The sequence below is a fragment of the Arvicanthis niloticus genome (assembly GCF_011762505.2).
Source record: "Arvicanthis niloticus isolate mArvNil1 chromosome Y unlocalized genomic scaffold, mArvNil1.pat.X SUPER_Y_unloc_2, whole genome shotgun sequence".
Classification (NCBI taxonomy): Eukaryota; Metazoa; Chordata; class Mammalia; order Rodentia; family Muridae; genus Arvicanthis; species Arvicanthis niloticus.
The window spans coordinates 5,171,684-5,198,433 of record NW_023044979.1 but is presented as its reverse complement, the minus strand read 5'-3'; the positions used below and the strand labels follow the sequence as shown (position 1 = coordinate 5,198,433).

General features: G+C 38.5%; 1 protein-coding gene across 1 annotated transcript in view; it reads left to right on the top strand.

Annotated features, from left to right (window-relative positions):
• Window positions 1–26,750, top strand: part of LOC143441085 (uncharacterized) — a 139,706-nt gene that overhangs the window by 7,527 nt on the left and 105,429 nt on the right. Inside the window, 3 exon segments of the mRNA XM_076928152.1 lie at window positions 7,414–7,540; window positions 7,739–7,799; window positions 9,080–9,585. Coding sequence (XP_076784267.1) covers window positions 7,414–7,540; window positions 7,739–7,799; window positions 9,080–9,585 — 694 coding nt within the window.

Here is a 26,750-nt window from a genome sequence, read left to right as displayed (position 1 = left end):
CACAAGACAGTACAGTATAGAATATAGTTTATTCAGGACATGGAGAGGGGAATTAAGAGGGTAGTAGAGGCAGAGAAAAGCAGAGAGAGGCAGAGTAGAGAAGTAGAGGCCAGGCATGAGCATGTGGAGAGAGAGAGGGGGAAGGGAAGAGCCCAAGAGGGCAAGAGAAAGAGAGAACAAAAGGTCAAGAGATCAAAAGAGAAGAAGGGGCAAGTAGCCACCTTTACAGGGTGTCAGTCCAACCCTGCAGTTGCCAGGTAACCGTGGGGAGGAGCATATCTGGCTGTAGCCTGGTAACTAGGGTGGATTTTAAAAAGAATGCTAAGAAATAGCTGGAGGATCCTTCCTCTTGTGGGTTAGATTGATACCTCCACTGCACCTTGAGTACTGGGCTATGGAAGCTGTTCACCTTGATTACAGGAAGAAGAAGGCAAGTGCTGTAAGGAAAGTTCAGGTAAGGTCTGGAGTCAGGTCCTGGAAGGTGCAGGATCATTTCTCTCAGAGGGGAGGAGCAGGCAGCTGAACAGCCAAAGCTGGAATGCTGGGTTCTCCCCCAGGGCTGGGTGGGGTGAGATTCCTCTTTGAAGACAGAAACAAATGCTAATGGAGTGCAAACCCCTCCTGAGATCTGAAAAAGGTCTGACCCTGGACTGGAAGCTCACTTTAACCTTAAGGAGTGGTAAGACTCACTGCCCAATCAAGGCTTCCAGGCAGACCTGCCAATCAGACAAGGAGGCGGGTTCTCCCGGGTGCCAATCTGCAAGTTAGCTGTGCCTGTGCAGGCTTGAATGGTCATCTGTCCCCTGCTCTGAGCTCTGCTGTGGGTGCTGTGTGGAGACCTAAGGGAAGCTCTGAAATCGAGTCATGGTGAGCACAGAATCACTGCTTACAATTGGTAGGGACAGGCGGCTGAGGAGTGGGAGCTGGGGTGCTGGGTCCTCTCTGGGGCTGCATGGGAAGCAACAGCCAGATGTGACCATCTGTGAGGTCCCTGGTGATGCTTCTCACGTGTTAGGTCAGGTGGTGACCTCTGAGTAACTTCACTGTCATGACTGATTCTGAGTCTGCCCAAAATATTTGGACCAGTTGCTTTCTTGTAGAAACACAGGTGGTTTCTCTGACTCTGCAGCACATGTGTCCAAACCCTGTTGTCTTTTATAGTATACATTAAAAAGACAGGTATAAATCTAACATATCTGCTTTCATACATTACTTGTTTTTGTTTTGTTTAGTTTTTGTTAATTTTTTTCTGGAACAGTTTTTTATGTTGCTTTATTTTTTATGTTTATTGTTTGATTATTATGTGGTAAAGGGACTTTTGTTTTTCTCCAATCTGTTGCATGTTTTGGATGCTTCTTGTCCATTAACAGTCATCTTCTTTGGCTTAGGAAAAGTTTCTTTTATGATTTCATTGAAAATATTTTTTTATCAGACCTTTGTGCTAATAGTCACCTTTCTCTATTCTAATCATCTGTAGTTTTCCCTTCTCATATCTTGCAGAATTTCTGGTTGTTAAGGGCCAGAAACTTTTAGAATCCACATTTTTTGATGATGTATCCATTTTGTCATATTCATCTTTAATGTCTGAGAGTCTCTCTTTCTTTCCTGTTCCCTGAGTGAACCTTGTCTCTGTAGTTGTCAGTGCACAGGCAATTTCAATGCTCTGCTCCCAGGGACTAAGCAACTGCTTAAGTCATTCCCTGCCTCCATCACCTGCTGCTGTTGTCAGGTGTGCTTTATATACACGAACCACCAGCTACACAACTCTCTGTGTTCCCTGTCTCTGTTCTCTGCACATGCCCCTCTCTATTCTCTCTCTCTACTCTCAATGCTCTCTCTCTGCCCCCGTCTGTCTGTCTGTCTGCACATCCTCTTCTTTGCCTCTATCTCTTCCCCAGGTTCTCACTCATCTCCCTGCCCCCAAACAACCTCTTTTGCACCATATCTGTTGCACGTTTGAATTTCTCAGTACCTGCTGTGACAGTACAGGTTGGCTCTTTTGGTGACTTATTTTCCTGGGTGTTATTTATTATATTCCTATGCTGGTGTTTAGGCCACTGGGTTTGAAGTGATTATTATCTCAGTACTGATTTCTGGATTTGTCTTGCTTGGGTGGGAGTTTTGTTCCTGGGTTACTGTTTGATATCTGGATTTACAGAGAGACTTGCCTGAGTGTTGCCTCTTTTACTTACCTGTTTGTTGGGTATGATCAAGTGGGAATGCTTGCTAATGTTGTAAGGAGGGAGATGAAGTAGGGATGAAGAAATGATCTTAGTATCCACAGGGACACATAGTCAGGACAGAGGTAAAGCTGCCTCTGGTGTTTAGTACAGTGCCAGGGGAAACTGTGATCTTTGCATCTGGGATAACAGACAGTGTGGTAGATCTATAGAAAGCTTATATTTTGTCCTGGCAGGTAAAGCATGTGGTTGAACAGGGACTGTCTGCCCAAGTTGGCCGGAGACACAGGGATGATGCAGGAAAGGAAAGGCAGGTGGGCATTGTCCATCTTATCTATAAGATGATGCACAGGGGGAGAGGCAACTTCCACTGGTATTCTGTCTAAAAGTAAGTGCAACTGATATTAGGATCTGCAGTAACAGATAGTGAGGCAGGTCTTTGGACAAAGTACCCTTTCTATTGCCATGCATGGCTTGTGGTTGAACAGGAGCATCTTTCAATAATAAGGACCTCAGGCACAAAGATGAGTTTGTAAACCCAATCAATCCTGTTTCTGAGATTGCACAAAGTCCACTTGAGAAAACATCCTATGACAACGCCCCTTGTCAACAGCCAGTCAAGGTATAATTGCAGGGTTAAGCTACATATCGATAACTAATACACCTTACAGAGAAAAAGTTAGCCTACCCATCATGGTGGTCAGATGGTTTTGCCCCCTTGATTGGTTCCTGCAGATTATGCCAGACATGTAGTTTTTAAAATATTAAGTTCCTGACATGCATGTTAATGACCCAATCTTGCTGTAACTGCAATAAATACCCAGCACATCTAGACTCTCAATTTTGATCTCATGTGAGGCTGACTGGTGAGAATCCTTATTACAGAGCTCATAATAAAGACCTCCATGTGTTTGCATTACAATAGGCTACTTGTTGGTCTTTGGGGCTCTCTGTGACTTGGATCTAACATCTTAGTGCATTGATCCAAGACCCTCAGAACTCCCAACTAAAGGACTGAAAGGCCAGTTGTTAAGATCCACCATTCTTTTTGTGTCAGTGGCTTGTCTGCCAGATTTGAGATCAGTGCCTTGGTTTTCAGGTTTTTCTTGAGTATATGTGGAGGGAGATGACTAAATTGAACCTGGAACACTGCTACAGTGTATACGCTGGAGAGTCATAGCCCCAAAGTGCTTTGAAGATGGTTCAGAGCCTGGTATAGTGAACAGTGTGCCTCTGGTCTTAATTTTGGGGAAGGTTGGAGAGGACTTGGAGCCCTGCTACAGGACTCACAGCTGCCATCCTGTCTTCATTTTCTCCTCTGTACAAGTGTTGTCATATGTTGTGTAACCTTTACCAACCCCTTGTGGCTGTCTATTTTGTGTGTGCCACGTTTTTATTCACTGACTGAGAAAATGAGACAGACTCCACCCCAATCAATTTAGTTGCAAGTCCCACACCTTGGGTTAAATCATTCTCAACAACAGGACATAGATCCATTGACTAGTTCCTGACAAAAATCTTTTTGAGACAGCATCCAGGGCAAAATCAGGATCTGCCTACCCTGTTTTACAGGGTAAAAAAGGACAAAGACCTCATTTTCCCTCTTCTCCCATTCTACCCTCTTCTCAGTCCATGTGTGACTCTGTAGTGTTGTGGTTGTGCTTAGATGAAAGGTTTTTCTTCATTCCAACAGAGTTAGCATATATTTCTTGGACCAGAGATTCTATCCTTTGCGGAGGCCATTTCCAGGCCTGTGGGACAATCTGCTTCTCTAGCCATCTTCCAGCTGTTTTAGCCACATCTTTGATAGCACTGGCCTGGGAACCCAGAGTTAAAGATGCTCACCCCATGTCAGCACAGCCTCTGAGCTCCCCATTCCAGTGTTTCCTTCTCTGCTTTGAGCCAGGTGCCCTCCCTATTTTGTCCTGGCTCAGCCACAACTCCAACTCCCTCTTGTGGTGGCAGGGCTCTTGTAATTGATATGTTCAAATTTTTGATTTTGGGTTGTTACAACTTCCTCATTTATTATTGTGTCTGTGTCATAGTTGTTTTCAGTTCTCAGCATTTCAGAGCTACAGTCATCTGAAGGAGCCTCAATCAAGGTTGTGCCCTCATCAGAATGGCTGGTTGCTAAGTCTGTGAGAGATAGTGTTGATGATTGATTAGGAAGGCTCTACCACTGAGGGTGGCAATATCCCTAAGCAAGTAGGCCAGTGCTGAATGAAAGAGAAGGCTGAGCATGAGACAGTGACCAAGCAAGAGAGCAAGCCAGGAAACAGTGTTTTTTGCCTTCAGTTTCTAATCTAAGCTCCCAAAATGATGGACTGTGGTCTGACAGAACCATGTACAACAGCCACTTAATACCTGAGATGCTTTTGCTCAGAGCATTCAATCACAGCAGCAGAGTAACAACTTAGAACAACAACAACAACGTTATTTTGCTGCTGTACAGAATCTATTTTGTAGATTGTATTTTGTTGACAGGACATATTTTGAGTAGAAAGATTTTTGGATTTGTTGGTGTCTTTAACTCTCCATTAAGGGTCCTACCTGACTGCAGAATGTGGCCTCTTCAGCGTCCATAGCTAACCTGACTGCAGAATGTGGCCTCTTCAGCGTCCATAGCTAACTGCTATGCATCTCAGCTAAGATCAACCTTAGACTCCTTGGTACCTATTTATGGTCTCTGGCACATCCTAAATGTACCCCCTCCCCTCAGACAGCTGCAGGTTTTGATTCATTTTTCCCCTCTGGCCCTCTCATGTCTCTCACCACACATGTTGCTGGTTCTCCTCGATTCCCCTTTCTTATCTGCTCTCCCATCCAGTTTCTGTCTTCCATATGCCTCTTATGACTGTTTTATTCCAACTTCTGAGTGAGATTCAACCATGCTCATTTGGGCCTTTCTTCTTGTTTAGCTTCTTTGGGTCTATAGAGTGTAGTGTTGGTTTCCTTTTTTTAATGATTATTATTCACTTGTAAGTGAGTACATACATGTATGTGTTTTAGGACTGGGTTACCTCATTCAGGATAATAGTTTCGAGTTGTATCCATTTGCCTTCAAAATTGATGATGTTCTTGTATTTTATAGCTGGATAGTTTTTCCTTTTGTAAAAGAACCACATTTTCTATATCCATATTTTGGTTGAGTGACATCTGGGATTTTTCCAGTTTCAAGCTGTTATAAATAAAATGACTATGAACTTTGTGAAGTCCCTACTCTAGGTCCTCTACCCACACAGAGTCCCTTCCTCCAATATCCTCTGTTTCTCCTTTGAGAAGGTATGTGCCCCTGGGTATCTCCACACTGCAGTGCATCAAGTCTCTGCTGGGTTAAATGCATCCTTTCCATTGAAGCCAGACATGGCAGCCTAGTTCAGGGAGCAGATTCCACAGATAGACAGCAGCTTTAGGAACAGCCCCTGGTACAGTTGTTGGGGGACCATCATGAAGACTGAGCTACATATCTACTACATATGTTCCAGGGCCCTCAGTCTAGACTGTGTATGTTATGTTGTTTGTGGATCAGTCTGTGAGTGTCCCCAAGTGTCCAGATTAGTTGAGTCTGTTGGTCTTTCTGTGGATTTATATCCTTTTCAGGGCCATCAATCTTTCCCCCAACTCTTCCATAACAGTCCCCAAGGACCATTTAATGTTTGACTGTGGTTCTCTGCATCTGTTTCAAGTCAGCTGCTGGGTGGAGCCTCTTAATGGAAAATTATGCAAGGCTCCTGTGTGGGAGCATACCAGAGTATCCCTAATAATATCATGGATTAGTGCTTGTCCACAAGGAGGGTCTCCAGCTGGGCAAGATTTCATTGGTCATTCCCTCAGTCTCTGCTCCAGCTTTAACCCTGCATTTCTTTCAAACAGGACATATTTTGTTCTCTGTGTCTACTGTGTCATGGTTGAAACTGATTCTTCCACTTTCTTCTCATGCTCCCATACAGTCCCCATTTGTTCTCAGTCTCTAATTCACATAAGATACAGTATAACCATTTGCTATTCAATGCTAAGCTATTTTGCAAGCCTGGAGGTTTTATATTTTTAACTTTATATCTTTTGTTTATTGTTTTCAAGACTAAATTTCTCTATGAGGACCTTTTTTTGCTGATAGCACATACAGAAACCACAGAAGCCAGCTGACATGTTTTTAATAACATAAGCACATGCTTTTGTGCAGCTCTTCATCTACATCTTCAATTTTAAAATTTGGCAAAATATATATATTATATTCTATTTCTCCAGATGGCATATGTTCATGATATCAATACTGTCTGATGCTTCAGAGTCACTGGAATCTAGGTGTATGTCATTCTGCCTTACTCTTGTGTTTGTTCTGAAACTTTTGAATAAATAAGCATATTATGCCTGTGTGCATGAATATGAATATCATGTGTGCCTCATCTTTACGGTTGTGAGAAGATGGCCTCAGTACTCTTGATCTTGAAGAAATGGGTAGTTGTTAATCCTCATGTAAATACTAGTAATTGACCATCATTAATGTGGAAGACCAGCAGGAGCTTTCCACTCCTGAGCTATCTTTTCTGCTCTATGTTCCTTATTTCTGATCAACATATACATTACTAATATTTTCATCTGTCCATTTTTAACTGTTTAAACATGTATTCCCTTCTAGTAAAATTTATTAATGTTGCTGTTTAAACTGGTTCACTTCATGTTTTTGCAAGATGAATACAGAACTGCAGTGAATGCATAATTCTTAGTGGGAACTTCAGTAAAGAACTGTGAGTTCATTCTATCATTTTTGTTTCCTTGTTGATTTCTACAAGAAACTGAGTGTCTTAATGTATTACTTTTCCTGTTCTGCAACATATCCCATAGACCATGCCAGCATCCACCTCAATGACATACACCTGCCTATATCTGTGATTAAAGTCATGAGCAAATACACACAGCTTGCCCATCACTTTTGTAGTTAGTAATTGTTCATACAGCTTTTCAGATGTTTGCTCAGTACAGTTGATCTGTTTCCCCCTGCATGTCCCTCTCAATTGCCATTTGTGTTGCAAGGGATCAGAAGCAACATAGGTGAAATTTGTAATTCAATTTCCTTCTAAACTGACAGAATGATTAGATTATAACTTCTGTTTCAGAAAATAAGTGGAGGAAGCACAAGAATTACATTAATACATTGTCTAGAAAGTATACATTAATTTACAGTGAGGTCACGATCATGCTTTCTGTTGTACACCTGTGTGTGATATTTTAGGATGCAGTGACTTATGATGATGTGCATGTGAACTTCACTGCAGAAGAGTGGAATTTGCTGGATCCTGCCCAGAAGAATCTCTACAAAGATGTGATGCTAGAGACCTACCGGAACCTCACTGCTATAGGTAACATTGTGAATTTTGTTTTGCTTTTCAAAATAATGGAACAAGTGATTCTTGGTTATTGATGAGCCTCTGTTATTTCAATTGAGAACAAGGAAGATTGAGCTGAATAAATCATGTTCAGTGCTGTCAAAATTCATAGTAACATGCATTTTATTTAATTTCAATACTATATCATTCATTTTTGGTACTGTGTTTTAGGTTACAGCTGGGAAGATCATCATATTGAAGAACAACGTCAAAGTTCTAGAAGGCATGAAAGGTAGTTTTCATGTGCAAGCTGATACAAATATGCCTGTGAGGAAATTTTAATGTCTTAATGAAAAGCAAGTGTGTAAAAAAATCAGTCCTTTAAGTATAGCTATGAATATAATATTCTCACAATGTTCCTCAATGTCAATTATCTGATTTATGTTTGTAAGGCATTTCTCTAAGAGAGAAGACATGGAAACAGTGCCTTAAAAGATACCTTTGATTGATTTGTAACTACATTAGAGCTTTGCTGTGGAACTACCAATCTGAATAGTCTCATAATATTTAGATGTTATGCATTGAGTAGTGATAAATATATATCCAAAGCCATCCAATAAGCAAATAGTCCATGGTAAATTTGGTGATACTCATATTCTTGTAGTGACGTTTCTAGGTTTATTGAGTGGTCAGTTAGTGAGAGTGAAGAAAGTTGTGGAGAAACCTTTATCTATATACCCCATGTCTAACAAAGTACAGAATGTCGAATGGTGTGAATTCAATATGGAAACCTTTCACTTGTTCTTCTTCTTTTAATGGGTATATCAATTGTCATAATGGATAAAACCTTGTGAGCATAGGGATGTTGAAAGAAGTAATGTACCTCTTTCTACTCAAAAATGAGAATATATGTAGTATTCTGCCTTTGGTAGACTTTCTGAATATGATAGACATTTGCAATTAATTGTTTTTCTGACATTACTGGGGAAAAGCCCAAGTCACACTGCAGAAATCACTATGGGTACTAGAAGTTTGGAAATTCTTCTGTTTGTCTTGGCTCACAGTGCTCCTGTGGTGTTTTTCACAATGCAGGAAAAACTAAGAAAGCAATCAGTGTTTTAATTCCCTGATATCTTCAGACATGTGAAATACACCATATAGAAATCTCATATAAAAAAGGAGGCTATAGCTGGGCAGTGGTGGCGCACGCCTTTAGTCCCAGCACTTGGGAGGCAGAGGCAGGCGGATTTCTGAGTTCGAGGCTAGCCTGGTCTACAGAGTGAGTTCCAGGACAGCCAGAGCTACACAGAGAAACCTTGTCTCGAAAAACCAAAAAAAAAGGAGGCTATAAATATGAGCCATGTAATAAGTGCTCTTACCATCACAGGTATTTTCAAAGAGATAAAGCAACCCACAGTGAGCAAGTATAACCGTGAACATCAAAGTGATAAAACCTTAAGATCTGAGCGTTCTTTATGATTAGACCAACTGCAAAATTTATTCATGTTGGTAAAATGATTGATCAGGTAAAAAATGTGGTAAGGCATTCACATGTGTCCATTATTGTTGCAGGCATGAAAGAAGTCATACTGGAGAGAAACCTCATGAATGTAATCAATGTGGTAAAGCCTTTTCATATCACAGTAGACTTCAATATCATAAAAGAACACATACTGGAGAGAAACCTTATGAATGTAATCAATGTGGTAAAGCCTTTTCACGTCACAGTCATCTCCAAGTCCATAAAAGAACACATACTGGAGAGAGACCTTATGAATGTACTCAATGTGGTAAAGCCTTTTCATGTCACAGTGGTCTCCAAAAACATAAAAGAACACATACTGGAGAGAAACCATATGAATGTAATCTCTGTGGTAAAGCCTTTTCATGTCACAGTACTCTCCGATATCATAACAAAACACATACTGGAGAGAAACCTTATGAATGTGATCATTGTGGTAAAGCCTTTTCACGTCACAGTCATCTCCAAATCCATAAAAGAACACATACTGGAGAGAAACCTTATGAATGTAATCAATGTGGTAAAGCCTTTTCATGTCACAGTAATCTCCAAGTCCATAAAAGAACACATACTAGAGAGAAACCTTATCAATGTAATCAATGTGGTAAACCCTTTTCATGTCACAGTGGTCTCCAAAAACATAAAAGAACACATATTGGAGAGAAACCATATGAATGTAATCTCTGTGGTAAAGCCTTTTCACAGCAGTCTCATCTCCAAATCCATAAAAGAACACATACTAGAGAGAAAACTTATGAATGTAGTCAATGTGGTAAAGCCTTTTCATGTCACAGTACTCTCCAAATACATAAAAGGAAACATATTGGAGAGAAACCTTATGAATGTAACCAATGTGGTAAAACCTTTTCATATCACAGTGGTCTCCAATATCATAAAAGAACACATACTGGAGAGAATCCTTATGAATGTAACCAATGTGGTAAAACATTTTCATATCACAGTGGTCTCCAATATCATAAAAGAACACATACTGCAGAGAAACCTTATAAATGTTAACCATGTGGTAAAGCCTTTTCAAATCACAGTCACCTCCAAAGACATAAAAGAACACATACTGGGGAGAAATCTTATCAATGTAAATCAATGTGGTAAAGCATTTGCAAGTTACAGTCATCTGAAGTGACAGGGGAGATTATGTGCAAGAGAGAAACCTACTTGAATATTAACACAATAAAAATCTCAAAGGAGAGAACCCTTAACTAATCACTGTGATAAAACCTTGGCAATTCACTTTTATCTGCAACTACATAATAGGACACATTCAAGAGAGTCACTCAATGTAATGTAATGAAGGTGTTAAGCCCTTGCACAACAAAGTCATCACCCAACACATAAAAGAACACATACTGGAGAGAAACTGAACGTCATGAATGAGGTAATGCCTTTCCAGGATACAGTCATCTCTGAAAACACAAAGGAAAATGTTCAGAGTGAAACCTTATGAATGTTGGCAATGCAATAAAGCCTTTGCATGTCCCTGTACTCTCCAAACACTTAAAGGAACACACTCTTTAGAGAAACCTTAACAAATGTAATGAATGTGGTAAAGCCTGTGCATATCTCTGCAAAGTTTGAAATGATTGTTGATGCTTGTCACATTTTGTTTCTCATAATAAATAACCTCAATGTCATTGTATTGGGTAAGATCATACCACTAATTTGCAGTCACAGATTGCTTTTGATCTTATTGAAGGTGCTCAAAGACTATTGTGATACACAAAGGCCTTAATAGATTGATTACTTACTAAAGATTTTGTCTTCTATATAGATACCAGAAAGTATAGTAGAGATAAACTGTGGTGATTTAAATATGCTGGACCCTAAGAAGTAGCAATATTATGAGATGTGCCTTGAGGGAGATGTTACCTTTTTGAAAGAATTGAATTACTGTGGTGGTGGTCTTTGGAGCTCAGGCCAGTACAAAACAGAGCCTCCTACCACTTGGCAGGAAGACAGTCTCTTCCTGGATGCCCTCCCATGAGGATGCAGAACTCTCAGCTTCTTCTCCAGCTCATGGCTGACTGCATGCTGACATTCTTCTTGCTATGATGGCAATGGACTAAACATTTGAAAGTGTAAGCCAGGCCCAATTAATTATTTGCCTTTAACACAGTTGCCTTGGTTACAGTGTCTCTTCTTAGCAATGGAAATTCTATCTAACACAGAAGTTGGTACCCCAGACTTAAGTATTGCTATGATAGGCCTGACTGTGGTTTTTTGTTTTGTTTTATGGAGCAATGTGGTTTTTTAGACTTTGGATTTGTATATGCATTAAGTGGAAATTAATGGCCCATCCTAGTAGGAATATGAAGCACATATGTACTGAGAATGATTTGAACTTTGTATATAGTTTTTAAAAATGTTTTTCAGAAGAATGTTGCTGCCTTTTTTTTTTTGCTTTTGTCTGTAGAGTGTCCTTGAAGATAAGGTAAAGAGGTTGATGTTCATTGCATTGACAAAGGAAGTCTAAGTGAAGCCAACAAAGCCTTTGACCTATGTTTATTCTCATGATGATTTGAGCAGGCATAGTAATCTTAGAGAAAAAATATAAAATGTTAGGTCAAAAGAGAAAATCTCACCAAGAAGTTGAATGAAGCTAAATCCTGTGATCAAAGATACAAAATGGTATTAAAGAAATGGTGATATTATGGCAAGATTCCATTCACCTACACATATGCATATGAAGTTGTATAGATGAGAACTGTATAATGTTAGGCATTATTATTAACTGGTTATTGTTTTTATGTGAACATAAGAAAATACAAGTATGTGTCAAATTGACAATGGATAGATTGTGATTACTATACTGGGTTTTCAATTTAATATCTAAAAGGATATAGGATATACTTAGGTCCAGGCATGGTGGTACACACCTGAAATCCCAGGAGATGAACATCAACCATCTCTGATTCAAGTCATACTGATACAGAACAAGTTTTATGTAATAAAATGCTTAAGTAAAGTGTTACACATGTATTATTCAACATTCAGAAGACAAAGCCATGCAGATCTCTGAGGTCAAGGTTCATCTACAGAGCAAGTTGTAGGACAGCCAAGCTTAGGCAGTGAAGTTGTTGAAAAATAGAAAGCTGGTGATTTTGTAAGAGAAGGGGCAATGTTTGGGACCAAGCAGGCAGAGAAATTCAGGAACTTTGTCCATGTGGCTCTGCTTTTAGAGAAAAGAATAGAAGGGATGACTGAGACAATTGATGCTGGTTGGTTGTAGTTAGAAAATTAGTGGTGACGAAGAAGAAACCAGCATCACTGAGGTGAAATCTTCTGGTAAGTGTTTTCTGAGAGGAGAAAGAAGTTGTATTCCAGAGGTAGCCTAGGTTGTACCTTATGGTACAGCTTGACTCAGTCCTGTGTAAGAGTCACCCAGGTGGCACTGGTTTTAAGGCATGAATGTTTCATGCAGTGCAGCTGAGGCTTGGCACCATGAAGGAAGCATGAGAGGAATGCAGTCAAGACTGTTGGTCACAGGAGAACCCAGCATATTGAAGATGTCAGTCCGGTGGGATGAGCAGAGAGAACAGCAGCAGCAGTTGAGTGGAGTCAAGCAGAACCTAGTGTACTATAGACAGAAGAGCTGGAAAGAGACCCAGCTTCTTTTGAGGAGGACAGAAGATCATCTGTGGATCCCAGATACTGGAACAAGAAGCTGTAATTTTGAAGTTACTTTGGAGACCCCAAGAGTTTCAGATTCCTGAGCTGTGGGATACCTTCTCAAAAAAATATTTTCAGGAAAGAAAATCCGCCAAAGAAAAAGACTTGTGCTGCAGTGAGCAGGGCAGGAAGGAGTTGGAGATCTGAAAAACACTTTGACAGCAGGCATGGAGATGGAGAATTTGGAGATTGCCTTGCTGGCTTTTGGTCTTCTTTTGTCCCAGTATTTCCTCACAATAGTGATTAGGAATGGTGACCTATATCCTGTGAATTTGGATGGATATTATGTGCTATTTGTTTTTGAATGTATAGGGGATTACAGTTACATTATTGGAGTGATCTCAGAAGAGACTTTGCACTTTGGACTTTTATCATTTATGAGACTTCTATAGATGATGAGGACTTTTAATTTGAACCTCACATATTTTGTATTATGCTATTTTAAATATGGTGTTCATACAATCATGTGTTTGCACAATCATAGGGTGGGGGGCTGGCAGTTGAATGTGGTAGTATAAATATGCTTGGCTCAGGGAGTGGGAGGACGTTATTATGAGATGTGGCCTTGTTGGAGGAAGTGCATCACTGTGGGGGTGTTCTTCAAGGTTCCACCCAGTGCTGAATGGACCCTCCTACTTGCTCCCTGGCAGACAGTCTCTTCCTGGCTGCCTTTGGATCAAGAAGCAGAACTGTCAGCTTCTTCACCAGCATCATGTTTTCTTTCATGCCTGCCATGCTTCCTGCTATAATGAAAAAGGACTAAATCTCCGAAACTGTAAGCCAGTCCCAATTAAACTGTTGCTTCTATAGGAGTTGCCTTGTTCATGGTTTCTCTTCATAGCGATGGAAACACAAAGACAGAAACCCTGTGAGTGTATTTAATATGGTCAAGCCTTTCCCTAGTCTTCATTATCATGAAAGAATATGTGATACAGTCTAAGCATGCCTCCTGTGACTCTGGACACACCACTTGAGTCTTAAACATGCCCTCTGTGACTCAGAACACACCCACAGTGTCCCAATGGACATGTTTAGTATAATAAAGCCTTTGAACACCTCTGTAGTCTTCATCATTATAAAACTATTCATACTGGATAGTGGTTACATACTGTGCTAAAGCCTTTACATCATGGGGTCCACTGAGATCCAACACAATTCAAACACAGGACAAGGCAAATGATAATTCATTGTAGCCAAGTCACTACTGATAAATCAGGTCCACAAAATTATGCTCAGAAGCTTAGCTGCAAAAGAGGCAATGGTGCACACAAGAAGGGAGAACTACACTCCCCAGAAAACAAAAAACTTACCAGGCTAAATGCACAGATGGACTCTCAAGATATGAGTGCAAACAAGCAGCCAAGATATTTAAAGCATATAAGGGACCCCAGGTTTTGAGCCAGAGAAGTAATAACACTTAGAGTAAATAAGAAATACCTAGGGGAAAACATCCTCGAATAGAGATCTTCCCGAGGTTTCAAGTATCATAGGTAATTAGATCAGATAGCAGTTTTAAGGTTAGTCAGGAATTGTCAGAGATATTAGAAGCTCCACTGTTTATACTGTCTCCAAAGCTTAGGACAGGTAGAGAGAATATACAAAACCCTAAAGCTAAATTACCCTCGGGAACTGTCGCTGGCTAGAGTGTCCCTTGTCCTAGTTCCACACCCAGAATGTCCCTTTTGTGTGAGAAATGATTTTTAGGCTACTAAGAGACTTTTCCTGGTACTGGTGACCATCTTACCTCCTTGAAGTTCACCAACACCTGTGCCTGTTGCCAACTTGAGAACATCCAGATGCTTGAACAACCCCCTGCTGTTTAGCTCAAGGTCACCTGGGATTCTACAAGGCCAAAGAGCATGCCTTGACTCCTGTGACATCCCCGCCCTAGAGGCACAGGGGAAATGCTCCCTTAGAGGGTGGGGCTTAGGGTGTGTACACCCAAGGTTAAATGACAGCTTGTGATTACAAGATTGAAATTGAAATGTGAATCTAGAGTTATATAGATTTGTTCCTTTTGCAATTTGTCTTTATTATATATGTGATTTTATGTGTATGTAGACAACTATGTGCCACAAAATATGTAAAAGTCAGAGGACAACTTTGAAAGTAATAGAAATTTTTGACACCCCCTAGCTAATAAAATAGAGCCTGAGGACCCCTGCTAACAGATACTTAGTGCCTGAAATTGATAAACGGTAGACTTACAGCTCTGGGCTAACATCATGTGTCACCACTGCTATCTTTGATGAGAGCAAAGATTATTGTGTACTTGTCCAGCTAGTTCCCAGGGTTTACTAACACCCTGCAGGTACTCTTGAACTGAGTTTGAGATACACCCTAGACGCTTCTGCAGAGAGCCTATTTTCCTTGACTCTAGCTATTACATTGAGACTAGGAGTGGCTGCAGGTATGTAGACAGGTGCTGCTAAGAGCACTAGACTTGCTGTTTCTTAAAGAAGTGTGCTGCTCTAAGAGAAAAATGTTGCTTCTATATAGACCATTCAGGAGTTATAAGAGACTCTATGAGTAAACTCAGAGAAAGGTTAGAGCAGAGACAGAAAGATAGAGAGGAACAGAAAAGTTGATTTGAGAGTTGGTTCAATAAGTCCCCTTGGTTGACAACCCTATTATCCTCCCTTGCTGGACCTCTTGTGATTTTACACTTGCTTTTACCATAGGCCCTTGCATTTAAATAGATTAGTAATTTTTGTTAGAGAAAGGATAAGTGCTGTTCAGTTTTTTGTGTTGTGCCATCAATATAGAGCTTTAGGTCAAGAAAATGATAATTATGATGACACTGGAGTTTAATCTTTTCTAAAGATCCAAATCAGAAAAAGTGGGTTGGGAATGGACTTATTAATAATTGAGTTTTTATGATTAAAAACATAACCTAATCGGAAAAAGTGGGAGTGTAGGGTGAAAAATTATAAAGACCATTTTATGAAATATGTAGACTTTTTCTTTGCCCTTAGACCTGGGCAGAAAAAGTGCAGCTTCTAGAACACGGAACTGAAAATAAGATTTCAGACCTTCACTGACCCAGGACACATTCTGGGTGGAGGACATTATCCCTGGATCAGTGGACACTTACTGGATTACATTCCTCAAGCCTCAGGGAGTACACTCCACCCATGACTGGGAAAAGCCCAAGGCAGGAAGACACATTCCTAACCACAGAGAAAGATGCAAGCCATCTAGGTGGGACTATAGCCCGAAGAAGTGAAAAATAGTTTACCTGAAATAGTTGGTAATGATCGTTAAGGGTAGGTTCCTCTGAAACGTTCCACTGTTCTGGGTTACTCCCCCCAACCCGTGGTCTTTCCAGTGTTACAACCTGTTGGTGTTCAAACTTTGTAAAGCAACCAATCATGTGTAACCATGTGAAAGTACAACCAATCATGTATAACCGTATGAAAATTCCTTCCTTTCCCTATAAAAGAAACCCCTCAGCTTGCTGGCCTTTTGTCAAAATTCTTTCTGTGTGAACAAGCAGTTTTGACCTTGGTTACCCAACTCCCCAATAAACCTCTGCTGATTGCATGCAGGTATGGTTTCTTGTGGTTTTTGGATGGTCATGATTTCCTGAGACTTGAGGAAGGGTCTCCCGAGTTTGGTGGTCTTCAAAATGATACAGAATGTAGGTTGTATGTTCAACACTATCACAGCCATTTGTCCTTTTGTGGTTAGGAACATGCATTATATTTTGAGTAATAAAACATGAATAACAGAAATTATGGTTAGGAACAGTTGTTATGTTTTAGGTAAAAAAACATGAGTCATGAAAACTTGTCAGATATTATTAAGAACACAGGTCCCCTATGACCTGGAATTTAACTTAGTTTCAGTTTATGATTAAGTCGAGGCTGGTAACAAAAAGGCAGTCCTTAGGGCAAGTTTCTTTTGCTTCTTCCTAACATTTCTATAGTATAAACATATTAGAATATATAACAGAGCACATATTGAAGACATATCTTACAAATTTTATCAATGACATAAAGCCTTTTCACAACACAGTGATCTATGAACATAAACGAATACATCCTGGAGAGAAATGCTATGAATAAGCAATGTGGTAAAGCCTTCGCATGTGGCAGTCATCCTAGAAACCATGAGAAAAAGTCTTAATGGAAGAAAACCCATAAACAAAGTCAATGTGTTAAAGTCTTATACTTTCTGATATCTTTATAGAAGACTAAACTCCTTAGTAAGTAATCAATCTATTAAAGTCTTTGTATATTACAATAGTCTTTGAGCACCTTCAATAATATCAAAAGTAATCTGTGACTACAAATAATTTGTATGATCTTACTCAACACACATTGAGTTACTGAAGGTTATTCATTATGTAGAAACAAAATTCGACAGGCATCAACCATCAGTTCAAACTTTATGATGTCTCTCTATTTTGTTTACACTGGTAAACTCATTTGTACATACAAAGGCCACTGGTTTTTCTTTTTTAGTTAATCGTGTATCCAACAACTTTGCTGAAAGTGTTTATCAACTCTGGGAATTGCCTTTGGGAAGTTTTAGTTCACTTGTGCTTACTATCCTATCATCTGCAGATAAAGATAATTTTACTTCCTCCTTAAATTTACAAATTAATGTTAACTTATTTAACATTAAATTGTAAATTGCAATATAGGACTTGGAATATAGGACTAGTTAACATTAAAGTGTAAATTGCCATACAGGGCTAGTTAGTATTAAATTGTAAACTGCAATATAGGACTAGTTAACATTACATTGTAAATGGCAGTAAAGGTCTAGTTAACATTAAATTGTAATTTCAATATAGGACTAGTTAACATTAAAATTTTAGATAGTATTTTGAATAGATATGGAGAGAATGGATCACCTTCTCTTCTTTGTGAATTAGTGGAATTAATTAGAATTACTCTCCATAATTTAATGTCAGCTATAGGTTTGCAGTAAAGTGACATTATTATGTTTAGGTATGTTATTTGTATGCTTAATCATTCCAAGAACTCTATCATACAGTTGGGTTAAATATTGTCAGGTAATTTTTCATCATCTAAGAGATTACACCTTTTTTCTTCCACTTTAATCACATTATGTTGAACCATCCCTTCACCTCTTGAACGCAGCCTACCTCATTGATCATGGTGAATGATCTTTTGATGTGGTTTCTATTTTAATTTTTCTATTTTTATTAAATTAACATTAAATTTGGTTTTAAGGAAAAATTGGTCTGTAATTCTTGTTTGTTACTGAGTCTTTATATTGACTGGATATTTGAGTAACCATGGGTTCACAAAACAAATTGGCTAAAGTTTCTTCTTTTTCTATATGTTGAATACTATGAGGAGTATTCTCATGAACTCCTCTTTGAAAGTCTGGTAGGATTCTACCCTAAAATTCATGGCCCTGGGCTCTTTTTGGTGTCAGACTTTAATGACTTCTCTTTTTCTAGATGTTTAGGCAGCTTGAGTTGTTTCTCTTAGTTCAATTTAACTTTGGTAAGAGGAACCTATTGAGGAAATTTTTCCATTATTTTTAGAAATTCCAGTTCGATGGAGTTGAGGCTTTTTAAAACTATGTCATTACCATTCTTTAGATTTCTTCATTGTCAATTATTTGTCCCCATTTTCATTTTAGATTTCATTAATTTGGATATTCTCCATCTTTTAATAAGGGTTTGACTATCTTATCTAATAAAAGGCTAAAAGGACCAATTCCATGTTTCATTAATTCTTTCCATTCTTCTCTTTCTATTATGTTGATTTCAGCCCCAACTTGATAACTTACTGATTTCTCATCCTTTTTTATTCATTGCTCACTTGTTTCTGTTCTAGAATTTAAAGCATGCTGTTGAGTTGCCAGTATGAGAGCTCTCCAGATTTTTCATGTAGGGATTTTGTGCTATGAACCTTCATCTTAGAACCAGTTTCATGTTTTTTTTTTGTATTCTGTAAAATTGTGCATGTTGCATATTCATTTGTATTGAATTCTGGAAAGTCTCTAATGTCTTCCTCTATGTTGTCTGAAGCTATTTTTCATTCATAGTGAGTTGTTCAGCTTCCAAGAGTTTGTCTGCTTCGTGTTCTTTCAGGGTTGTTGATATCCAGCTGTAATCCATGGTGGTCTGATAGGATTCATGGTGTTATTTCAATTTTTTTGTATATATTGAAGATGGCAGTGTGTCTGAATATGTGTTCAGTTTACAAGTAAGTTTCATGAGGTGCTCAGCAGAAGGCATATTCTCTTATATTTCATTAGAATGTTCTCTATATATCAGATGGACTCATGTTCATGTTGTCAGTTAGCTGGAATATTTCTCTTTTTTGAGGGTGAGTGGTCTGGATAATTTTCTACTGGTGAGAATGGGGTATTGAAATCTTGGAATATAAGTGTACGAGTGTTATGTGGTTTTAGGTTTAAAACACTTTCTTTTATGAAGGATGGCAACCATGTGTTTAAGGCATAAATGTTAAAACTTGAAATGGCATCTTTGGTGATTATTTTTTCCTTTAAGTAATTTGTAGTATCTTTCTCCAATTTTTTTAATTAATTTTGTTTAAAATCGATTTTGCTACATTTTAAAATGACCACACCAGCTTGCTCCTTTGGTCCATTTGCTTGAAATAACTTTTTACATTCCTTTACCTTGAATTAACGCCTATTCTCGATGTTGTGCTATATTTCTTGTCTGCAATTGAAGGATAGATTTTTATTAGCATCTATTTTGTTAGCCTTTGTCTTTTTATTGGTGAACTGTGGTCATTGATTGATACTGAGAGGGTCAATGAACAGTGAATGTTAAGTTCTTGTATTTTGTTGTTGTTGCTGCTGCTGGTGGTGATGCTGGTGTTGGGGTATTTGTGTGCTTTCCTTTCTTTTGCAGATAACACAAGATTATTTACTACCTGTGTTTTCATGTGTATTGTTAACTTCCTTGGGTTGGATTCTTTGTATATAACTTCGTGTAAGTTTGTATGTGTAGATATATATTGTTTAAATTTGACTTTAGTGTGGACTATCTGATTTTTTTCCCATTAATAGCAATTAAGGTTTTTTTCCATTTTTTAGACAGGGATTCTCTGTGTAGCCCTGGTTGCCTGGAACTCACTCTGTAGACCAGGCTGGCCTCTAACTCAGAAATCTGCCTGTCTCTGCCTTCCAAGTGCTGCAATCAAAGACATGCACCACCGCTGCCTGGCCAGCTTTTTTTCTACATATAATCATCTGGGCATCTGTAGTTTCTGCCGCATATATGTCCAAGCCCTTCTTTTGTTTACAGACTCCAGTGAGAGGCCATCTACAGTTTTATAGATCCTTATTGATATGGATCTTGGCTTTTGATCTTTGCAGCTTTTAGTATTCTTTCTTTGTACTGGATGTTTTGATTATTATACAGGAAAGACAGATCATTTTATGGTCCATTCTGTTGGTGTTTTGATGATTCTTTTCCTGTGATAGGTTCCTCCCTCCTTATGTTAGAAAATTTTTTCTTCTAAGAATTTGCCATCAATGTTTTCAAATATGAGCATTTGATCTAATATTCTCCTTTCTTTAGTCCTAGTATTCTTACATTTTACCCTTTAACAATATCCTAGATATTCTGGATATTTTATGTCAGGAAGTGTTAGAGTTAATATTTTCATTGTGTAATATTTCCATCCCTTTTATTGTATCTTCAGTGCTTGAGATTTGTCTTCCATCTCTGTATTCTGTTTGTGAATTTTGCCTCCATAGTTTATTTTCCAGTCTTAAACTTTTGTTTTCATCATTGCCTCACTTTGTGCTTTTGTTATTGTTTCTGTTTGTACTTTTAGGTATTAAACAGTTTTGTTTCCTTTTACTCTTGGTTTGTTTTTCTTGGCTTTATTTATAAGATTGGTTGGTTTCCTCCACTTTTTTGTTTGGGTTTTCCTGGCTGTCTTTGAGGTATTTATTGATTTCCTCCAATTGTTTGGGCTTTCCTAGAATTTTTAATGTGATTTCATCAATTCTACTTTAAGGACCTCTATTATCTTCATACAGTTGGTTTCAAAACCTTTTTGTAGTACTTCAGCTATGTTAGAATATTTAAGACCGTCTTTGGCAACATAAATGGGCTCACATTACCAGAGGGTGATAAATGTTACACCTTATTACATAATCAAGTACCAATATCAGGGAATGGAATGTGGCTATAACTTCTGGAAGTGAAAATGTCCATTTTATGTCAATGTACTTGATATACAGTAGTTTGTGTCCACACAATGAAATTTATGGTGAGACCCACCATAGGCTCCATGACAGATTCCGTGAAGTATTCAGCTTACATTTAACCCAATGTTTGATTAATGCCATGGTTGTTTTTTCTCCTTAAATTGAACAGGGAGGCAAGTGAACCACTTTTTAATATATATATATATATATATATATATATATTAATATTATTATATATTATTATTATATTATTATTATATTATATATATTATTATATTATTATTATATTATATTAATATTATATAATAATTAATGTTAATATAATATGTTCATATTATATTATTTATTTATATTATTTATTTAATATAAATAATATTTAATATATAATATATATAAGTTACATTGTTGAGATGATGGTTTTAATAACATTGCTTCCAATCACTAACCCTGGAGTCACCATTACAAAAAAAAAAAAACAAAAGAACAACTTTCTATAAAATGATAACTTGTTCAGGGAAGAAATAAAGAAATAAAAGACTTTCTAGAATTCAATTAGAATGAAGACACAACATACCCAAACTTATGCTACACAGTGAAAACCGTGGTAAAACAAAAATTCACATCACTAAGTGCCCTCATAAACATACCAGAGAGATCCTACACAAGCAACTTAACAGCACACCAGAAAGCTTTAGAACAAAAAGAAGCGAACACACCTAAGAGACATAGACTCCAGAAAATAATCAAACTCAGGGCAGAAATGAAACAATTACAAACAAAGAGGACAGTACAGAGACTCAACAAAACCAAGAGTTGGTTCTTTGACAAAATCAATAAGATAGAAAAAATCTTCACCAGACTAACCAAAGGGCACAGAGACAGTATCCAAATTAACAAAATCAGAAAGGAAAAGGGAGACATAACAAGAGAAATTCAGGAAACTTGTAAACATCATTAGTTCTTTCTATAAACTGGAAAATCTAAATGAAATATGTAGCCAGAAAAATGGATAATTATCTAGACAGATGCTATAAACCCAAATTAAATCAAGATCAGGTAAATTATCTAAACTGTAGTATAACCCCTAAGGAAATCAAAGCAGATATTACAAACCTCGTATCCAAAAAAGGCAAGGGCTAGGTAGTTTTAGTGCAGCATTCTACCAGACTTTTAAAGAAGAGCTAAGACCACCTTGGACTATTTCACAAAATAGAAACAAAAGAAAGACTACCTAATTCATTCTATGTGTATTTGCTTTAAAAGTCAATTATTGATTTCAAATGCAACACTGCTATATTCTCCTTTTTGTTTTCATTCGCCTTCAATTCCAAGTCATTAAGAATTTCTTTTTTTTTCATTTTCAAGTCCTGCTGATTATTTTTTGTCATAGGAATGTTGTCTGTAGCTGAGGCCTGCCTCTTTGTATGTGATTGAGAATTATTTTGAGCATCAATTCTTTCTCTGCTTCTCAGTGATGAAAAGAGTGTCTTCCAACTCTTCCAGACTTATCCTTGACTGGTCACTGCAAAACAAAAATAAAACACTGAGTGAGTTTCCTACAACCTCTCTCACTTTTCTTGGGTCTTGAAATTAAGAGAGGCCTGTGCAAGAATCTAGTTCTATGACACCTTTGAAGACAGGTTAGTCACAGTACACAAAGGGGTGGAAAAAGAGGGTGAAAGCTTCCCTGAATTGACAGTGATCGATATTAGCAAGGAGTTGTGAGTCAATTAATTTTATATGATCAACAAATGTCCTGATTGGTAATTTTTTGTGTCTGCACACTAGGCAATCAAGAATCAGGATTAAAAAACTGAACTTATGTTAAATCAATTTACACTAGTTACACTAGTTCAACCGAAATAGGAAATTTGGGTATCATGATATGGCCCTGTTTACAAAGACTATTATTTTCTGGGTTTAAAATGTTCAGCCTGAGAGAAAAAGTAAAAATAATATTTGATGTGCTCTACTACAAGATCCTAGACTCTGGATACATGGCCATAAAGCCTGGTTCAACTTTGTACAATATTTTTTGGGACTATAATTACATCATTTCTATTTTTTCCTGACTTCCATGATTGCTTAATAAAGATGCCAAAGCCTGAAGCTGGAGAGAAGAAAGGTAGATGGTGCTTCAGGTCCCAGATTTAGTGTCTGGGGAAAAGATCATGAAGGAGAGAGAAGAGGGAGAATGAAGAAGGCACCATGGAGTAGGTGGAGTGTGAGTTCATAACCAGTAGGTCTGGCCTGGGAGTATGAGCATCCTAGGCTGAACATGGCACAAGATATCTCACAGATATTAACAGAAAAATAGACAAAATAGGAATAGTGGGTTGTTATCTGCCCAACTCTGTTGCTTTACTGCTTATTGTAAATACAAAGTCTTTTGTGTCATTTATTTGGTACCTGTATATGTGGCATAAGAAACTCCCAAATAATATTTACCACAACAAAATGGCTGTTATTGTGGTTTGTGTCCAATAATTGAAATGGAATGGAAAGTAAGATGATAGAGGATACTCAGTAGTCCTGGATGTGGTACTTTCTGGAAAATGTCACACTGTGCTTTCAGATGCCTTTTCTTCAAAGAAGATGAAAGGAAGGGATTGTTCCAGCAACCATTATTAGATGTTGAAGCTGAAATACAAGGGGCTGCTCCCTGTGGTACCCATGCCTAAAATCTCAGAACCCAACAGACAAGGCTAGATGATCATAAGGCCAAGACATAGCTCAGCTATGTAATGAATTTGATGCTAGCCTAAGCTAAATTAAGCCCAGTCTCACTTCCAACTCAAATATGTTTATCCAAAGATGGAAAAATATGTTTTATGCCTCCATTCATATATACATATAACTTTGTAATTAATATTTTCATATTAATATATGAATACAATATTAATACAATGCTGTGTATAACAGCATTGGAAAAACAAATAGAATCAATAATAATATATTAAAATAACTCACTGTGTGGGGAAAATAAAGTTTACTTTAGCCTTTGGGTTTTCAATTTGCATCTGTATTTCATCATTTTCTGTGACATTAACTTAGTTAGAAGGGATCTTGATCATCTGTGTCTTCCATAAAATATGATATTAGTGCTCTAAAGTGCACATTATGTAGAACTGACCTAGGGCACATGAGGTGTCAACCAAATTGGACTCACTGCAAACCCTGGCATAAGGGCACACGAGGACAGAAAATAAATCCAACCAAAACTTAAGTACTCTTCTTTTTTTCTTTTTTGAGACAGGGTTTCTCTGTGTAAGCCTGGCTGTCCTGGAACTCACTCTGTAGACCAGGCTGGCCTCAAACTCAGAAATTTACCTGCCTCTGCCTCCCAAGTGCTGAGATTAAAGATGTGTGCCACCACTTCCAGGCAGTAGTCTTCTAATTATTGAAATGCTTAGGAATCTAGTGGCATAGGTTTTTCAGAGACATTAATTCAAAGGTGCAAGATAAGTCAGTGCACCTGGCCAATCCCACTGCAAACAGAGAAGCACAACATTTACTGGGCTGATTGGGATTTTAGAGACAGCACACTCCCCACTTGGGTGTGTTTTACCAGTCAGTATATCAAGTAGCTCAGAAAGCTGCTAGCTTTCTGTTGGGGGCCAAAACCAGGAGAAGGCTCTATAATAGGACCAGGCTGCTGTGCAGGCTGTGCTACCAGTTTCATGGTTAGATAGGAATGTTGTTTGGAACCTTTGGCAGGTGTTTATTGTGAATCATAGATTTTGAATATTGGAGCAAGGCTCTACCATCAACTCTATCCATCTATCTTCTTTTGAAAAGAAATATCTTGATCTACTATTCCATTTTAGTAGAAATTGAACATGTGCCAGGAAAATGTTAGTGATCCCCAAAAAGACACACATAGGAGCTGATTTGATGCAACTCACAGCAGGGTCTTTATTCTATCTGAGCTAGCTTGCCCCCATCCCCAATGCACCAGCATCAGCCAAGACTGTTTTGGTGATGGTGGAGCCCCAAGTGTCTGTCAGGGAATGCTTTCTTGTAAGCAGCAAGTTGGGAGTTGTTGGAGGAGCTTAGTTGGGAGGAGTAAGGAGAGAAAGAGAAGGAGTAAGGAGAAAAAGAGGAGAAGGAAGAGGAGGAGCAAGGAAAGAGGGAGGAGAGAGGGGGAAACATAGAAGCAGAAGTCCATGTGTTTCTAGCAGTCAAAGGTAGTTGGTATATCTAGATTGGGTATTGGGTTACCCCTCTGATTGTATAGGCATCTTGTTACTGAACATTACCAAACATAGAGAGCCTTTGGATGATCTAAGCATTAGAGTCTCACTTTTACTGAGCTCATGTGGCTGGTGGGATGGACTGGGTTCAGCCAATCATTGTGGAGACAGCATGGGAGATTTGCAGAGCCATCTCCCACACTGGCATCTCATGGGTGGCAGGTTTGGTGTTTCTGACCACCTGAACAGACTGCTTGAGCTGAGCCTTGTGGGAGTACAGCAGCAGCCACTACTGGCCACGGGCCTAGGCTAGTCAAGAACATGGCAGGGGATCAAGATAACCCTGATTGAATGCCACCATTTTAAATGTCCCTTGCAATTGGGAGGATGTGTGAAAGCATCTAATTGAAAAGCAGCTGTGGCCTTTACCATAATTGGCTGGTGCTGGGAGTCACATCATAAACTTAACTTCACCTCCCCTTTTCATTAGTGGTGGTTAGGCATGGTCTTGTAACCCTAGATGCAGGTTTGTTGGGGGAATAAATTGGAGACCCTGGTATTGTTGAAGGTGTAACTTGAAATCTCTAGCCTCCTTTGGGATTAGCCTAGAGAGTGAAGCTAGGCTTGGGTTTTGCTGGGGAGGGGCAACTTGAAAACTAATGCTAGGTACCTGACTTTCCTAGAAGCCTAGTTATTATTCCTGTAAAATGCCCCTGGTATTATACATGTACCTAGGACTTCCTGGTACAGGTCCTATCATCAAGTGACTAAGAAAGAAATAACTAGGCCCTGCTTTACTAAGGGTTCTGCCTGTTATGCAAACCCCATCAAGAAGTGAACAACTGCAGCATGAAAACATGTTTCTGGGACAATCCTGAAAGACACCAGTAAAGGGAAATCACCATACTTCAGAGCTTCATGCAGTAGACATGCTCATGCATTTGTTTGGAAATGTGTGATTATTCATTGAATCATCAGCTATAAACAGTGGGACGGCTTAACTGTCAGAGACTTGGAGACAGAACAATTAGAGTATTGTTGAGAAAGACATAAAAGGAAGAAGTATGTGGATAGATCTCTCAAAATGGTCAAAGAATGAAAAGATAGTTATGTCCCATGTAAATGCTGATTAAAAGGTAAATTCAGCTGAGTATACACTCAGTAACCAAGTATTTAGGGTGATCCATTCTGTGAGAAGTCAACTGTGTACATTTTTATGAATCTGTCCTCGTATAAGGGGTAGCTCAATCATTTTAGGCATAATTATAACCTGGTACAATATATAATGGTTTTCCTTTTGGCTGGAATAGTAACATTTAGGCTTTATTATGACATGTTTTTTTTTTCAATTGGAAATTAACCATGACAAAGAAGATATGGTTTTGTGTGAAGTTGACATGGGGTAGAGTTAAGATTGCTGTTTTGACTGTTAACTCTATTACATTAAAACCCCCAAAGTGACTTTAATCTGAATCTTGAGAGTGGAAGACACAGCTTTAATTCAGATGTTTGAGCTGAAAAGACCCAGCTCTAATCTGATCTATGACTTGTACTGCAAGCCTATATAATGACATGGAAGGAGAAGGTTGTGGGAGGAGCTGAGGTGGGAGGAGGAAGGAGAGGAAGGGGAGGAGTAAAGGGAGGAGGAAAAGGAACGGAAAAA